General features: G+C 44.4%; 1 protein-coding gene across 2 annotated transcripts in view; it reads left to right on the top strand.

Annotated features, from left to right (window-relative positions):
* The window catches only part of GNAS (GNAS complex locus), a 151140-nt gene that overhangs the window by 36308 nt on the left and 96083 nt on the right, over positions 1-18749 (top strand). The window contains exon 1 of one of the 2 annotated variants that reach the window (XM_035547999.2): positions 17433-17867. The exons of the other annotated variant lie outside the window; for it this stretch is intronic. Coding sequence (XP_035403892.1) covers positions 17729-17867 — 139 coding nt within the window. The 5' untranslated portion in view covers positions 17433-17728. Of the gene's footprint in view, positions 1-17432; positions 17868-18749 lie in introns of those variants that run through there. 2 annotated transcript variants of the gene reach the window in all.

Below are 18749 nucleotides of genomic sequence, written 5' to 3'. Positions count from 1 at the left end.
TCAGCGACATTCTTTCAATTTTTCAGCTTAATTAACACAAAAGAAATTGTAATCTGAGAAGGCAGCAGAAACAAGAACCCCCTGAAAACCATGAATTTGCAAGAGAGCAGATGATGGCAGCTTTGCAAAAGATAGACAACTGGCAAAAAAGGAAGAAAAAGTTCAGAGCAGTTTGTGGGATTTGGGCTGGATATTGTAAGGGCTAATTTTATACATACAGCTTGTTGATTTACAGTTAGTGCTCACGGGTCCTGTAACTAATGGTGAATTCTTTAATCTGAAAATGATAAGGGCCACAGAAAGAACATTTTCACAGCTTTCTGAAAGAGATGATAGTTACAACAGAAGATTACTGGTGAATAAAGCAGTTTTCTGTAGAATTACGTACAGATGTCTAGCCTGGGTATGAACGTTGGTGCCTGGATGATTGAGGGAACACTGAATTCCCTCTGGCTGGATACTGTGCTTGCAGTTGTGGGTAAATCCTTATTTCAAGCTCACATAATATCATATATATACACACACACACACTCATATATTTCTTAGAATCATGCCCTGGCAAATGCAAAAATATACTTGCATAACAAGTTGTATTATAGACTACATTAGTTAAAAGATTTGTAGTGATCATTTAAGGAAAGGAAGGCATAGGTTATTGTGCAGAGGGATTCTAGTTAACATGTTACTTCTAGATACAAAAAAAAAAAAAAAAAGGAAGTAAAAAGCTGAATAAACAACAGAATACCAATTGCAATCAGTAAATATTAAGAAATAGTACTTTGAAATAACAAGAAAATTTCTGTGCCTGCTGGCAGGTGCTTTTCTGCTTAGATGTATTAAATATACAGCATTAGCATTGCTGTACATTAATATGTATAGCACGTAAGCTTCCCAATTAAGTATCTTCCCAAGTATCCGTTTGTGGGTGCTTGTTTAAAATATGCAAACAGAAAGAGGAGCAGTTATAAACCTCCCCTCTTTGAATGTATGCAAAGAGCTCGGAAGCCTGAAGTCCAACTCCAAAAAGCATGCCAAGGAGGGACTCAGGCAGCCCCGTCCAGCTGATTGCCACTGCAGCCCAGAACGTGGGAACACATACGTATTCCTGCATCAACTGCTGCTCCTGTAGCTTTGTGTTCCTGAACAATCTTTTAAAGATAAAATGTAGATCCTGAGTTGTATAACGTGGATTTTTTAGAGGTGTTTAGTTGCATAAAAATACAGAGGAGTTCCTAATGGGATTCGTTTGCAGATACTGTGGTAGGTATGAAAAATAAATAGATCCACCACACAGATCCACCTGGAAGCCCTTTCAGAGGTCTACCTGCATCTTTAGATACCAAGATACCTTTTGAAATCTGGTCTTTAGGTGCTTTTGATTTTTTCCCCAGCTGAGTATCAACTTAATCTGGTTCCTTCCCAATATTTGTGTATGAAGAAGTCCTGTCACTCATTACAGAAAACATGTGCACAAAAAAAGCTGAATTTAGTTTTCAGAATTGTTTCAAATATATCAAGTTGAAGTAGAATCCATGTCTGACTTCTGATTAAAATATGATTTTTCAGTTTGTTTCATAAATGTTCTCCTGCAGAGTGCCATTGGCTTGTCCAGCTCTAACCAGTTTTGTAATACAAGAGCCTCACCTCTTAAAATAAGTACTGGGGGAGACTTTCACCGAGGAGGGCTTGCAAGACTGTGTACTCTTTTTTTACTTACTGTAGAAACAGGCTCTGTTTTCTATCTGTAAATGAAAACTGCAGCTGAGCAGCTGGGGGGAAGGGGAACATCGCTGTTCTTAGTAAGAAACAATAAGGAATTTATAAAGCTGTTGCAAAGCTTACATGAAGGATTAAGAAGGTGTGTAACTGGTATGTGGAGTCAACAGACAAGTGATGCTGAAAATAGAAGGAGGAGTTCTGAGCTGTGGTGGTAAGGTTAGTTTGCTCATCTAGAAACTCGGGAAACATAAGTGAGGTAGCCCATAAGTTTCTTTAAAAGCACTCATTTCAGATTCAAAGTCTGCACAGTACCAGATTTGATATGCACTTCTAACTAGAGGTAGTATAAAAGCTGCTGGTCATCACTGAAAGTTGGTGATTATATACTATAAAAAATCAGTTTGCATACTTTTACATGAATTTGCATTGTGAATTTGCCCCACCACACACAGTGCTGAAGGAAGTAGAGGAAAATGAATGTCAGTAAGATCCTTTTCAGAATCTAAAAGCAGGCAGAAGAATGTAACAGACACAAGTAATCAATGAACTGGGATTTAATTATTATTTGAGTTTTACTTACAGAAGTTTTCCATTCTGGGTAATATGCAGACGTGCCTTTTATGTCTGAGGGCTAAATATAATGCTAATCTGTTAATGTGTTCACTGTTTTGATTTTTATAAAGATTTGTGGGCATTCATTAAACAATTTCAGTGCATTGAAATCAGCAAGATAGATTTCTGTGATCTTCTCCATACTCTGAAAGTTTGATTTTTGGATCTTTATGTAAAGAAAAGTAAATTTCAGTCTGAAAGTATAGTTAAATACAGCAAGGAAACAGGAAATGTGTCCTAAAGTATGGGGTTTTTAAGACTTCTAACAAAGTCTATTTAAGTATTCTTCTGCAAGGAAGCAAATTCTGAAATACCTGTTTATTGTAACAGTTGTAACATAGGTAAGGTAGTCAATCATACCATTGGCTTTTGTACTCAGCCAGTTTACTTGCCAATATGAACAAAGACTTAAAGGCTTGCTTTTTATTAGAATTTATTTTCATGCGCATTTCAGACAAAAAACAATGTGAACCTCTCAGTTCCTCTATAGTATGCTAAACATTAATTATTTCTGAAAGTAATCAAGCAAAACTGACACTTCTAAACAAATGTTATCTTGTTGTGGCATCACATGGAAATACAAAGCCAGTCTCGGTGTACTGTATGCACAACGGATCAGATATCGTCAGGATATATTGCACATGATGCACACATTTTGCATAGATAGCCTTCCACCTGACCAGTGGTGTTTGCACTTAGAGTTCTCCACATCCACAGTGGCCCTGTGGTCACATCGCAGGTGAAAAACCCTCAAACGTACAGTAGCTCGTCCAGTTGATGTTCCTCACTGTACGGAGAGGATACTACTTGCTCGTCGTCATCGCTGAGAGCCCCGTGAGAGCCCCAACCAGTACTCCAGCAGTGAGCAGCTGCAGTGCTTCACTGTTTGATCTGTAGACAGTGCTGACTCCATGGCTTATTCTCTGTTCCGAGCTTCAGAGTGCTTGATAGGAGCTTCTAATTGCAATTTAAATCTGTCCTCATCGCTTTGATCTGCCTTGCAAGAAGCAGTGGAAAACGTCCATGTTGTTCATGAAAAGGAATCACCACAGAAGGGGCACCAAGTCTTGCTGTTCCTCCTCCCCTCCTCACTTTACAGCTGCTTACTGCCAGTGTAAAACATGAAGATGCTTTTTCCGTGACAGATGTGGAGTGAGAACCATGTCAAGCAAAAGCCACGGGTCTGGCTAAGCATAGCACAAATCCCTAGGTCAGGACTTGGAACTCAGCCTCCTGATCTCTTATCGAGGTCTTTTCTAGTCTGATAATCACATTTTTAAGGGGCCTGACCTTTTAAAGGGGGGATGTAATTGCAACTTACATTGATTTTGATGGAAGTTAGGGCTACTTGGCAGTTCTGAAGTACTTTATCCTAGCTACCATAGTTGCTTCATGAGATTCCTTCATTTCAGTCTGGAGATTCGCAGGAGATCAAGACAAAATGTCTATAATGTGTGGAATTCTGGATAGCTGATATGCTAGTTGAAGGTCTATATATTTAGGAACTTAATTTTCTATGCATGAATTTTAAGCAAGTTAACAGTAACTTTTAATGCTGCAGTAAATTATAGATCTTTCAGAAGAAATTGCGATTTCTTTACAATATTGCTATGTTCCTGCAAAGCAAACGCTGCAAGCAAATCAGACAGTAGAGGGAGCACAAGTTAACAGTCACTTTTCCCAGTGCCATGGGATAGCCGCATTAAATGTGTGTAAAACAGCTAACAGAAATGGAAGAAAGAAAGAAAAGGGGCAAAGCCATGTTGGTTAGTGGCATACTGGATGTGGATGAAAGGGCTGGAGGTAACAGGTTAAATGCCTGAGTATTAGAGAATGGGGCTAAATATGGCATATTAATACAGCAAATGGCAAGGGGCCAGATATGTTAGTTCATAGATCTTAACGTGCTTCCAATATTTGGGTTTGAGTAGGATTAAAAAACAGAAAGGAGTTTTTTCTGGTTCTGGTTTCAACAGAGATGGAATCTCTGAAGAGCAATTTCAGCGCTGTGGAATCCAAACCCAAATTCCAGTCTTATATGACCTTAGGATCCAAGCCACAACCCAACGTCACTTCTTCTGTCCGTCTGTACCAAATATTTGATAACTCTGCTGTACAAAATCACTTGCGTGCAACTACAAAATGTAGTTAGGTGATTGTGGCTCTCTGAAAATAAAACCTAGCTCTTTGACAATTGATACTTATATCAAGAATAGTGTGTGAATTTAGCCTCTACCTCTGGTTTAAAAAATGTAGCATCTCCGAGGTATGATTTTCTTGTGCTGTGTGTTAGACGTGTTTACATTATGCAGTACCACAGCTAGGACTAGTTGCTAAAATATAAGGTTTCTTAGGAATCAGCTGCATTAATGACTTTGTTATAACTGAGGATATAAATGAAAATGACATTCATATAACAGACTTTCCAGTATAAAAGCCAGAGTCTGCTGGCTATAAACACTCAGAAAGCTTTACCATGAAAAATTGTAACAATCAGGGGTTAGATGTTACATTTAGAGAAAGTGTAGGGCAAGACACATGAATCTACTGCTTTTTTATCATCTTTTTCCAAGTGGAATGACTTGAGCTAAAGTTAACTTTTTGCTACTTAAGAAGATTATATGGTTCATAGAAAAATAATTCAAGCTGCTTAATTTTTAAAGCTTTTTTAATAAGAAAACTTCAAAGAGGTTCATTTTAGAGTAGCATTCAAGCAATGTAGGTAAGGTAGCTAAATATTCCCCCACCGAATGTAGTTTGAAAAATAGACTTTCATGGCACCTATACAAGTATTTCTATAGATCCTTATCTGTAAGAACAGCAACATATTTCTTTTTTTTTTAATTAAAGATCATTATAATTGCTAATGTGTGATTGTTTGGGGGCATATGTGAGTCAAACTGTGGTTTAGAGAACACACACTTTAAGAACACCTTAACCTTCACTGAATCCTTCATCCTGTGCTGTAACCTCTGTGCTGAATTAAAATATAGGCCTGCATTTGAGATGCCCTACATCCTTGCCAAGGAGAGGAGCACCTCCAAGAGGAGAAATGAGAAAGCTGGGAATCATTGAAAATAACTGAGCAACATAATTTTGTAAGATGGTGACCATTTTGCAGAGATGTAGATTAGCACTTTGGGGAGGAAAAAAAAAAAAAAAAAGACCCATTGAAACCAAAGCAAAGGGGCAGAAGAGGAGTTCAAATTATTTAGGGAAGCAATGCTCTCTCACAAAGAAGCAAAACGTTCTAGAGAGAGGCAGACTCATGGCTCCAACAAAAGGTAACGTCAGGCCAAGAGGTGAATTCAAGCCTGTTTGTTTTTTTAAATTGTATTTTTTCCTTGCTTGTATGTTTTTGTTTGCTTTTTGTTGTTGGTTGGTTTTTGTTTTTTTTTTTTTGAGGGGGGAGTAGTTTGTTGTTTTTGTTATTCTAAGACTTAAGTGTTTATGATTAAGAGGTTCCTTTGCTAAGCCTATATTGCTTTCTTTCATAAACCTTTAAGGATGCCACTGGAAAACTGGAGTTTCTCACAGGCAGCATACCCTAGGGTAATATACCTAAAGAACTGTCTCCAGAAAATTGGACCATAAGTGTTGATGGGTCCAGATATGTGGCTTACACGATGAAGTGCTCTTCAGCTCGGGTCTTCAAAGCTAGTCAGTAATGATTCATTCGCACTGCATATCTGTCCAGACACGAGAACTTGATGCAATAAAAAGATTTCTTACTCAAGTATTAAGAGACCGTAACAATTACATAATTGTTACTAGGGCAGGAGGTCTCAAGTCATGGTAGATTATTATTGTCATGTCTTGCCCCATCTTCCTGTCTGTATGCAGACCAGTTTGGTATGCTGGGATCCAGCCAGTAGATCTGTGTACTTCTACCACCTCTCACCTGAGTCATCTGCTCATACCTGCAGGTTTCTCATTGGTACTTATGTAAACAGACCTTGGGTAGGACACTCTTGGGCAGTGAGATTCTGCAGTCCGTTTTCTTAGATAGTGAAAGCACTGCTTCAGCATTTCACAGTCTTCATTTCACAATATAATAATTCCTTAGTTTCAACTCTCTGGTAATGGGAATTCCTTTGTTCATCCCAGGCAAGCCAAGCTGAGACAAGGAATTTCCTAGTCTTTGTCACTTTACTCTTAAACAGTACTTAGCATATACAGATTTCTGAAAAAATAGCATTCTTGCATGTCTTTACTGCACAGTTTGATCTTGTAGCTTGTTTTTGTTAGATGCAGACAGCATCCCTGCACTTTCCGTCCACTTGGCTTGTCCACTGCAGTCTCTTTCATAGAGTCTGAAGCCCATTCTTTCTAACCATTTTTTTTTTTCCTCCAAGCCAGCTTTTAGGGTGGAGAATTAAAAATTATTTCTAGGCTAAGAGCTGGGAGTTGATCTGTGCTGGTAGATCATGGTGGTTCTGTTTCTGCTTTGTGGCCATAATCATTCAACTGGATACTGAGTCTCTCCAGCAAAACTAATGCTTTAATCCACCATGGAGGGTATGATAAATTTAAACAAACCTTATAGCCAGGATGATGTTCACAACATTAGACAGAGTTACCGTTTTGATGGGGATATATTTGCAGTGTGTCACAGTGTTTCAGTGTGCCTTTGTCCCTTTTGCCTGTCAGAATTGTGAATGTATGCACTCTCTCACTTGGTTCTTTACTCAAGGAAAGCAAAAACAGGAAGCTTAAACTCCATTTTTCTTTCAAATGAATATTAATGGAAAACATTATGAGGTACTTGCTCAGTTCTATAATAATACACATGTCCATTCATGAGATGGTCCAGAGCAGAGGATTAGGAATACAGAATTTAAGACTGAATTTGAAAAGGCAACACAGGAACTTCAGGCCTCAAAATATCATCGGAAAGTTTGGCTTTATTTCACGCTGTCAGCCTGGATTCTCCTTACAGCACCACGATATTCATAATAAAGAAATAAATTAAATCCACCCCTTCCTGTATGCCTCACAACACTCAGCACTGTGCATGCTCAGCACATGTGTAGTTTTGATAAAGAGACATTATCAAGACTGAAATCATTTTAAACAAAACAAATAATGTGGCTGCCCAGAACTTCCTCTGGAAGTAGTTCCTTGGACAAATCTTCCTTAAGGCTCATATGTATGGAGTTAGTATATCCGTCAGTAACACCGATTCACAGAATTTTTGAGGATAAATGTATGGCTGTGTACTTTATATATAGGGTGTGAAATTCAGCCATGCGGGAGGGCCCTGCCTCCAGCTGGGGCTGCAGGTGCCAGGAGGGCTCGGCCTTGCTCCCCGCGCCAGGCCGTGGTGGGCCGGCGGGGGGTTAAGGGTGCACCCCAGCACCCCCGATGCCCATCCCGGGGCTCAGGGTTCCTGGGCATGGTTTGGCAGTGCAGCTGCCGGGGGTTTAGCCGGAGCACCATGGCTTGTGGGGGCCAGCAGTGGTGCAGAGCCATCAGGTTCCCTGCCCTGTGCAGCATCCCTGGTATAAATCCCATCTCCTCAGCCACTTTGAGGGCAGGGTGAAGTTCCATCTAAGCACTACGAAACGTCGCAGTGATCCCGCCGGGTGAAGCTGGGGGTGTCCACATGCAGCACTGTGGTCACACAGGCCAGGTTCACAGAGGCTGTGTGGCTCGGGGCTGGCACCCTGCGTGTCCCTTTGAGTTGGAGGGGCCACGGTGCGCTCCTCGCTTGGTGGAGCAGGGCTCAGCTGTGCGACGCGCTCTCTGTTTACACAGCGGAGACGAAGCTGTAAAAAAGCCCATTGCTTCGGAAGCAAATAGGTCACTCTTAGTCAGACAAGAGAGCATGCACGGAGCAATGGAAAAACAAATTTGTTATTGTAACACCGAAGAGCCTAAAGCAAACCTGGAGGTGACCTGCAAAAGAACACACCACTGGATTTCTGCCCTGTTTGGTACTTTATGGTGTATGAAGAAAGACTGAAAACTGTGCAGGCATTTTAACAAAAAAATTTCAAAATAAAAAGTATCTTTGTCTGATACTTTGAATGTAGCAAGCATGCTGGTTCTGGCTTTCCCTGACTTTGCTGGAGGGCCTAGGGCAGAAGGACTCAAACGAATACTAGCAGCTTTCGTAGCATTTTCATTTCAGAAAAGCAGTGTTTTAAGAGAGGCTATGTTTTCATTTAATGTTCCTGAGGATGTCTGAGTTAAAATAGGTGTTAATAAAAAGAAGACAGCCTATTAAAATTGCTTCCTTTCTGAATAATTATTTTATGATGAAATATGTAACAGAAGGGCTTAAAGGTCAGAAGTGAGATCAGGGTCCCTTGGTTCTCGGTTCTGTGCAGACACATCGGAAGCAAGCAGCTTACAACCTATGTGACAAAGGCAGATAAAAGATAGTTGGAAAAAGAGGCACAGAAGGGGGAAGTGGTTTGTCCAAGGTCATGCACGGATCGGTGGCCGTGCTGGATCAAACGGCCCATGTTAGATCAGGTCTCCTGGACCCTGTTCCACTGCTTAATCCCAGAGCTCACCTCTTTCCCATGGACATTTTTGTTGGCTTCTGTGAGCGTTCGAGCAGGCCCGTGAGCAAAGTTAATTCAGACACTATTTGAATAGAAAGGAAGGAATGCTGAAGTCATACCCTGTGCTAGGTCCATCAGAGGGCACAATCCTGCACCTCTGCTGGGTTTAACATGGCAGAGGCAAAGTCCCTGTGTTGGGCCACAGGTTCTGAGCCAGCCTGGGGCTGGGGCAGGGTCTAGATCCCAGACTCCTGCCTGGTTCCCACAGCCCTGGTGAGATGTGCTTGCTCCGCTCCTGGCTGGTGTCTGAGATGCAATGACAAGGGGAGTCTTCCATTGCACACCTAAAGGCTTTGAGACAATCGATTGTTTTATATATGTTGCTAAAATTGAAGGGAAAAAACAAACAAACAAACAAAAACACCAAAAAAAAGCACCAGAAAGACTTACTTAGAGCATTGGGAAAGGGTCTAAATTCTGCAATTGCCCTAGGGTGTGTGGGGCACTCTCTAATTTAACATCAAGGCACTTAAGAAGTAATGATGCTGTTACTTTGCCAGACAGACAGATTCTTCCAGGAAAAATAGGGTACAAAAGACCCCTATTCTATAATTCTGTCTGTATGTAATTTTAGGATCTAGGCTTAACAGTTTTCCATGTAAAGAAAAAAAATGGGAGAAAATACTCTTTTTGAAAGGGAACACTTTCAGGCCTTCAGCAGTGCAGAGAAGGAGGAGCAAAAGCACAGTTCTGTTATTCCTTGCAGATCATCTCTAATAATGGCTCCTGGTATTGAGAGTACTGCGATTTGCTACCACTAAAATATAAAATCATTTTGAGTGTGAAAACCTGAGCGTTGTTCTATTTAAAAAAAAAAAAAAAAGTAAAAGAGAGGAGTGTTTACAGCGCATTAAAACCTGTGTGACAACTTAACAAAAACTATTTTAACAATCCTCTTATTCCCCTTCCTGTTATGCTCCATAAAATGAGAATGCAGTGTCAGTAAGAAGCAAACACCGATGCAGTGGGTGAGCTCGCGGTGCTGCGGGAGAGCGGAGCAGGCTGGGCTCTGGCTGTGCCTGGCTTGTGCTCAGCCCCCCGCGCCCACCCTGTGCGGCTGGGCCAAGCGCTCGGTGCCAGGACTGCTTGGCGCAGCGTGCTCACGCTGCTGCGCGTGCTGGGGAGGCGAAGCCAGGAGCCTCCCTGCTCTCTGCTAACCTCCACGGTAGAGGAGAGACTCAGGAGCTTGTTGCTTCCTTGCAGGAGCTAGCTGTAACCTGGTATTTAGAAAACATCAGCTTCTACTACTTCTGTGGGCTTTGTGACCCAAACACAGCAAGAATTAAAACAGAATAATTCTTTACAAAAGAAGTTTGCAGTCAGGGGTAGGTCTGGCGTGAATGTTGACAAATATTGAAACTAAATCTCAGAAACGAGATGTTCCAATTTTTTTTTGTAATCAGCATTCCATATGTGTTATGCGGAGAGCTAGGATGTGCTTGTACTGTTGTTACATAAGAGTTGTTTGTGTTTTGTTTTTTTTTTCTTTACAAAGTATGGTGCAGAATGCATGAGTAGTGAGAAGGAATATCATGAAAAAAATATGTTAGAAAATAAGAAAAGCTAGTAGGTGAAAAGCTATTACTCAGAGTTTTATTTCCATAATCCCATGAGTTCCTTGAAGTCCCTTTTAATGTTTCTCAGAAAAAGCTTCGAAGTGAGAGGAGGGAGGCAAGTTTTTTTTTTTTTTCTTTGGTTTAAAGGAAGGTCTCGGTTAATTCTGTTAGTAGACTCTGGGCTTGTTTTTATTTAAAAACAAAACAAAAATCCCTCTCAAGTTTAGAATTTCTGTATGGAAACATTCTTCTTCTTTGCCAGAGAGGGAAGTATCTCGTTTTCATTCTGTTTGTTTTGGAGTATCTGTACTTAAATGTTTTGTGTTTGTTCTTTATTGAATACATTAGTGGTGCATTAATTTCTTCCTGACAATGCTCGTTTTATTGCATTCAGATAGGCTCACTCTTTCCCATATGACAGACAAACTTGTCGTTCTGCTTGATGACCCTGGTTTGCCCTCCCTGGATTTGATTGATAATGGCTTAATTTCCAATCTTGTTTACCTGTTAATACTTTTTAAAGTGATTTTTTTCTGGTCACTGCAGAAGGAACAACTGAAAAAAAAAAAAAAAGCACGTTGGATTCTTGCTCCAACTCCAATCTGTTTGCTTTGATTTTCCTTTTTAGATTATTGTTTGGTTTTAATTTGTTTGTTTCTCCTTTAAATGGGCTTGGGATTACTCAAGGGTTTCTTGTTCAGCAGGTCAAAGGGTAATGTGGAGACTTTGAAACTGTCTCCCTTTTTATCACCAAGTTTTGTTCTTCCAAGAGTCCAAAGGATTTTGCAGGCCGATAGCTCGTGGAGGATGCCTCCTTCTAAGGAAGGTGCAAGCAGCAGGCCCGATTCAGGGCGAGGGGCCACAGGGCCACTTCTAGTCTTCAAAGCAGATTTAAAAAAAATGGATCCAATTCTAAACCATATCCTAAATTAATCCTCATACGAGACTAACTAAAAGACTACGTTTACTGGGGATTAAATGCATTGAGATTGATAGGTCTGACACTCGAGTAGCAGTCCCTTCTGTGGCCTACGATGAAGGCCCACAGCTCTGCATTTCTAAAGCTAAAAATATAGCGACTTCAAAGCAGAGAAGTATCAATATACAGCGTGTGCTGCTAAAAAATGTCCTTTAACTGAAAGAGTCCATCTGTCCCAGAGATAATGCCTACTTTTAAAAGAAGGAAGCCTGCTAGCGCTGCCCAGCCACAGCACTGTATGTAGGACAGCAAAAATGCACTGAGCAGTGCAGGCTGCTTACAAAAAATCACAGCTATTTGTTATTTCTGCAAAAGACTGCAATCCTCAAAGGTGCTTTGCATGAGGGGGAACTTTTTCAGCACCTTTCGAATATAAATTCACTCATTGTTTATTTTTTCCCAGTACTTTAAATCCCTTGAAAACCTTAGCAAGAAGAAAAAAAAAAAAAAACCTAACCACTCTAAAATCTTCATTTCTTACAAAGATATGCAAAGATAATGAATTTCAAATAAATCACAGAGTGGGGAAGAACAGATAGATAAAACAAACAAACAAAACAACAAAAAAACACAACGTGTGTAGACATTATTCTACAATAGTGTATGTTCAGCTGAATTATAGGGTTGCAAATGCTCAGTGAAAAATAGATTCAACTATCTTCCCCTTGAGACTTCACCTTAACATGATTAGCAGCTCTGACCCAAAATCTTAGGAGGGGAACAGGCTCATGGGTGTGAGTTTTGGGTGGAGGAGGTTACTCAGATGCATGGCTATAGCTGCACTTTGAGATTAGTAGTGAAGTGCTGCAAAGTTTGCTGTACACTGACCCCCCTGCTTGATGGCTTTACATTGGAGAGTGTTTTTTCTTTTTTTTTAATTATTATTTTTTTTCACACACACCTGGCCCTTCATAGGTAAATCCTGATATCACACAGAGTATGGTTACAAAGTTTACAGTCTGGGTTTTCATGTGGAAAGAGTTTAAAGGGGGAGATCAAGTGTTGCTATAAGAACCATTTGTTTCACATGTTCCCCAGATTACCTGAGCTCTGTATCCTCCCATTAAAAAGGCTTGCTGAAAATAAGCTATACCCTATAAATGGAAACAAAGGAAATCGTATGGTTAAATCACCGCTGTTGCTTTTACTTTTTGAGCCAGAAATTTTGTCTTCTCTGCTGTAGCATGAACTGCAACACAGGCTATTCCAGTAGCAGTGAAGGCTGACAGCCTCCTCAAAAGCTGCATTGCCATTTGACTCTGGTTGCTAAGGGATGCTCAAGCGTGATGTAGTCTCTATCTTCCCTTCCAAATGAGCACACTGGTTTGGTCACAACTCCACCCCCGCAGTTCACAGCCAAAAGTTTATGAGGTCATGTTAACTGCGGACAGCGTGATCCCGTAAGGAGCCATGCAACTGTCCTGCGTGAAAAGTAATTAACTGTTTCTTTTTTTTCTGTAGGCTGGGGCATGCAAAGTGCTCGGCACCTTCAACTTCCTAATAAATGTGAATTGTTTGCAATAGGAAATAAGGGGTTTTGTCATCCTGGAGGGTTTGGGGGGCATCTGTGTTGTAAGATGGATGTCCTGATCTGGAGCTAACAATTGCCTGTGAAAACAAAGGGTGACTAGTGAACTCAGAGCCCAACTCTGATCCACTAGGGCTAACAGTGGTGCTTCATCAGGATTGGAAGATGAAAGTTTTATCCATTTAGTTAGGAAAAATAAAAGAATGGAAAGGCATGAAACGTGTGTGTTAAAAGCATTTTTTCAGCAGTATCAAAATCTCTGTTAAGAAAATTATAAATAAATAACTCCAAGAACAACTGTTGCATCTACATTTTCAAGCCAATGTTTGTGAATTTCCTTGTCTCTTACTTGCACATGTGAAGGTCCTCATGCACTGTAAGGGAGATTAACACAGAGAAAATGCATTGAAATAGCTATATGCAATGGTCTGTCAAATATAAAGGGAAAATATTAAAAGGGAAAAAAGTATTTTTGTTATACCTACAGGTATTGTATGTAAATCTTAAAAGGACAGAAGTTTGTATATGCAGCGCAGGGGGAAGCTTAATGGACCATGTACTTTTCTCTCACTTGTTCTGTCATTGATAGTCTAGTTTTACTTTATATCTGAATTTTTCTAACCATTTGTAAATCAAGCTATATAGTTGTCCTTGCTTGGAAGAGCAAAGTCTGCATAGATTACACTCAACGGGACTGCACAACTGAAGAGAATAACTTTATTTACAGGATCGGGCTATTGTTGCAAATCTTCCCTCAGTCTGAGATGCCAGAGAATAGTTTTTGTGGTGAAAGCTGTAGAGGGAGAATTCAGGAATGAATTGCACTGAAATTCCTTTAAAAAAAAATAGAAAAAAATTAAGAGATCTGATGATTTTCATTAGAATGTAGAAGTAAGGCCAATCAGACTAAAAATCCAGTAAGTAAAGTTATCGAATAGAATAAAGTGGATTATGGATGTATGCAACTTTCCCCCATAAATATTCCATAAAATGTTATTCACTTTGAGAATATTGTTTCACACAACTAAACTCCCTGTTTGTTGTTGTTGCTGTTTGTTACATTGATTGATTTGTGAAAGCCATAAACTAGATGCATGTTGATGTCTTGGAGTCTTTGCATTTACTTTAGACTGGGAAAAAAAATCTGCAACAGAAGCTGAGGCTGCCTTCTGTTCTATTTAGACACCAAAAGATTATCAGAGAATCTAGATTTCATCTGTAAGTGTGCAATGTGCACGATTTTATGGGTGTAAAGTCTGATATCCCATTAATTGAAGTAGTGCAGACTGAATCAGTAGACATAAGTCTTCCAGTGTTTCTTTCATCCACGTCCACATTCATGTTGTCTTGCATTTTTGGAAAATATTTCTGCCTAACATGCAGCAGTGTCTTTCAATACACTCTTAAATATTGTCAACCCTCAAATAGTTGGATTTTTATTATTTAGGCACTATTGCCATACTGACATTGATTTCTTCTTTCTATTTTCCTGTTCCTGAGACTGCAGGTTCTTCAGAAGTGTCTTATGTCTTGTGTCTCACTGTGTTCCAGAAAGACAGAAAAAGTCTGTTGACATGTTTAACAATCTGTGAGGGTTTTTTGTTGTTTATTTCAGCTTTTAAACCTTTCACACTTGAATAACATTTGAAATACAATGAGCTAATTCTCCATTCCATCGTAAGTAAATGGGAGTGTTGTAACTCAGCCGTGTGTCTTCCTTGTTCAACTACCTTGTGCTTTGTTCACCTAAAAAGACACGGGCACGGATATACCAGGAGGGCAGCAATTCCTCTGCCACAACGTGGTGGCTGACGGCTGTTAGAGGCCAACCTCACAGACCCAGACCCGTTTTCTGCTCGGACAGGGATCTGTACACTGTAGGACACTGGCAGCACTAACAGCGTTATAACGTTATAACAGTGTTATAACACTAACAGCGACTCAGTTGTCGGTGGATGCTTCGGCACATTTACTGCTCCCCCTTCCCTAAGCTAGCTCTGCTCGCCTCTCGTGGAGATTTTAGCCTTTTGTGCACCTCCAGCAATAATTTTTATCTTGTTTGTGGATTCCTTTGTGAACTGTTTGAAGCCTGAGATCTGCTCCCTTCCCCCACAGCTGGTGACATGGAGGGAAGCACAGCCTGGAGGCTGGGGCAGATTCTCCCTGCTGTGAGAGGTGGCAGATACTGGCAGTTCTGCATTCTCTTCATACCTGCTACCATAAAAAAGTGGTGAGGTTTTATAACTTTCAGTCTGAATTCTGCTTTATTGATTCCTTTATACCTTGTAAATGCCACAGTTAAAATATATTTTAGTAATAAATATTACATGGAAACAACACAAGTAAATAAAATACCTATAAAAGATACAAGGAATTATTAAAGTCTTTGCTTCAGGTTAGCTGGGGCTTCGCTGAGCCAAGTTTCTTTAAGGCCTTTGAAAACTACCTTGGTGTACAACAACACTCAGAGAAGTCGATCAGAGTCTCCAGACCTCTTAGGCTCTGTGTACCCCAAACTCACGGCATTTAAAATTACATGGAAAGCCCCAACAAATCCTCAAAGGCTGAGGTTTGGTGATGGAGTTCCCTGTTTCCCTTGAGGTCCACCCCTCTTTCAGCAAGGGCGACTAAACAGATGTATCTGGTGACACTAAACGTGACCTAGTTGTTTGCTCTATTCACATAATTATTTTACTGTAGGTGGCTCTAAATATAGTAACAGGGTGACGTAAGAAGGTGTGTTCGTGGGAATGGCATTGTGGATAATTGAATGCTGCAAATGAGAATAAATTATTTATGTAAAGGATATTAATGTAAGGGGGGGTGAGAAAAACAGCTGTGTATTTTAGGGAAAGGGGTTTTAGGAAAAGTAAAGCACTAATCTTTATTTTTCAAGCATAGGTGAAAAGCTTCTGCAGGAGAACTACCGTGCAATTTATATGAGGTTTCAAAAAATATTTTATAAAATAGCAAGGATGTAAATAGCCTGTAAAACAGTGGGCAGAAGCAGTTGCACGCGAGTTGTGCAGTGCCGGCTCCCTAGCCTAACTTCGGGCTCGTGTGCCTGTCCCACATCCGTGCGGGGCCGGCCCTGAAGGGGGCACCACCCGGGTCGGTCCGCGCCCCGTGGTGGCTGGAGCTGGGTACGGGGCAGCTGCCCAGCGCTCGGAGGGGGGGGGCGGAATTTGCTCAGAAAGGCCCAAATTGGTAAAAAGCCATTCCCGCACCTCGGCTCCCGCAGGACTGTTCTTTAGAGCTGGGCAGATGTTCCAAGGCTGACCCCCAAAGCAAGTGTGTACGTGTGAAGGCGCACAGATACAAACATTCAGTGCAGGAACGATTCTGGTGTAACATCAAGCACCCCCGGGCACCTCTCCGTTAAAACCAACCCCAAAAAAGTTCCCCGAGCCGCTCTGCTCCCCAAAAACCCCATCTGAAGGATCCTGAGGGGGGCCGGGGCCTCTGAGCGCCGCGTATCGGCGGCGGAGTCCCCGGGGGCTGCGGCCGCGGCCCCGCGGGCGGCACCGGGCCGAGGGGCGGCGCGGGGCCGGGGGGTCCCGGGGCTGGGGCCGGGGGTCCCGGGGGTCCCGGGGCCGGTTCGAAGAGGGCGCCGGCGGCGGCGCGGGCTGACGCGAGCCGTCATGTGAGCGGCTCCGCTCCCAGGGTGCAGTGTGGGCCTGCTCGCCCCACCCCGCCGCGCTCCGTGCGGCTCAATAGGGGAAGAAAAAAAAAAAAAAAAAAAAAAGGAAAAAAGAGAGAGAGAGCCAGGAGAAATGCAAGAGAGAGCAGGAAAAATAAGGCAGGAAAAAATCCTCCTCCCGTGAAGGGACAGCTTTTGCTCGGGGGAGAGACGAAACGGGATTTTTTTTTTTTTTTCCCTTCTCTTCGCCCCCCTCTCTGTTTGCTGGAGGAAGCCAAGAGGATTCAGCAGCCTGGAAACCTAATGTGAAAAATAAGCAGCAGCAAGGAGGAAAAAAAAAAAAAAAAAAAGGAAAAAGAGGGGGGGCTTGGATTGGAACCCCCCCGGCCCCGCGGCGGCAGCAGGGCGAGGAGGCTCCGGCGCGGGAAGGGGACCGGGGCTGGCGTGACCCGCTCGGGGGAGAGGCGAAGAGACGATTCCCGATCCTCCCTGCCGAGGCTCCGGGGAGGTTTTCCGCGCCTGGAGCCGGTGCCTTGGATCTAAAGAGGATTATTTTATTAATTTTTATTTTTTTATTATTATTATTTTTTTCGGGGGTGGCACCGAAGCTGGATTTTTCCCCGTGCGTGCGGCGCGAGGGGGGTGATTTCTGTTCCGCCTGACGGAGCCCGGCGGCCCGGCCGGGGGCGCGGAGATCCCCGCGGATCGCCCCGCGGATCGCTCCGCAGCGGGGCCCCCCCGGGGAAAGGTGCGCTGAGGGGATCGGCGCGGGGGGGCGGGGAGGAGGAGAAGCAGCTGCAGCTGCCGGGGAGGAGGAGGAGGAGGAGGAGGAGGAGGAGGAGGAGGCCCGGCGGAGCGGCAGCAAAGTCATCGCCATCGGCCCCCCCTTGGCCGGCTCCGGGCTCGGCTCTCTCCATGTCTCTGGCTCTGGGCAGCGGCCGCCACAGCAGCGAGTAGGGGGGGAGGAGGAGGAGGAGGAGGAGGAGGAGGAGGAGGAGGAGGAGGAAGAAGAAGGGAGCCCGGGAGAGTGCCTCCCTCCCTCCCTCCCTCCCTCCCTCCCCCCGGCAGCCCCGGCCGCCTCCCGTCCCCTCGCCCCGCGTCCCCTGCCTCCCCCTGCCCAAGATGGGCTGTTTAGGGAACAGCAAGACGGAGGATCAGCGCAACGAGGAGAAGGCGCAGCGGGAGGCCAACAAGAAAATCGAGAAGCAGCTGCAGAAGGACAAGCAGGTCTATCGGGCCACGCACCGGCTCCTCCTGCTGGGTAAGGGGGCCGGGGGGCCGCCGGGGGGACGGCTCCTTCCCCGCCGGAGGGACACGGAGGGAGGGACGGGGGAGGGCGGCGGGGCCCCTCACCGGCCCCCTGCCCGGCCACGGCGAGGCCGGGGGGGGCGACGTGGGGCCCGGGGAAGCGGAGCCGCCGGGCCCAGCCGTAACAAGGGGAGGGGGGGGGGCTCCGGGAGCCCCCTGCGCTCACCGCCGCCGAGGTGGGCGCTGAGGAAGGGGGAGCCCGCCGGGCTCCTCGGCCTGCTGGGGGGCTGCGGCGGCGGTGGTGGTGGTGGTGGTGGTGGTGGGGAAGGTCTCGGGCAGCAGCCGGGGCCGGGAGGGCAGGTACCGGGGGGGAAGGCTGAGGGCTGCAGGCCGGGGCGGGCCGCGGCGTGAGGAGGGCGGCGGGGATGCCGGGGCGGCGAGGGGGGGAAAGCGGGGAGAAGCGGGAGCGGCGGGCCCGAGGGGAACCTGGGAGAGAAACAGGGCAGGGCGCTGACAGGGGCGGCGGGCCCGGGCGGGGAGGGCGGCAGGGAAGGGAAGGGAAAAGGGAAGGGAAAAAGGAAAGGAAGGGAAGGGCGGCCGCCCGCCGCGGGGCCTGCCCGGGGCGCGGAGGTTGGGGCGGCCGCGGCGCTCGCTCGGCAGGCCCGGGGCTGCCCGCGGGGAGCGAGGTGCCGAGAAGGGCGCTGGAAGGCAGGGGAGAGGAGGAGGAGGAGGAAGAAGGAAGCCGGGGAATCCTTGCGGGGGACGGAGGGAGGGTGACGGTCCCGGAGGGAAGCGGAGCTCGGGGCCGAGAGCGGTCTGTGCCGGCCTGGCCGCGGGCACGGGCTCGTCCTCCCGGTGAGCTCCTCGGGCTCGTTTTGGCGAGCCATTAATTAAT

The sequence above is a fragment of the Cygnus atratus genome, chromosome 16, assembly GCF_013377495.2.
Source record: "Cygnus atratus isolate AKBS03 ecotype Queensland, Australia chromosome 16, CAtr_DNAZoo_HiC_assembly, whole genome shotgun sequence".
NCBI classification, from domain to species: domain Eukaryota; kingdom Metazoa; phylum Chordata; class Aves; order Anseriformes; family Anatidae; genus Cygnus; species Cygnus atratus.
This window is presented reverse-complemented; position numbering and strand designations above follow the sequence as displayed.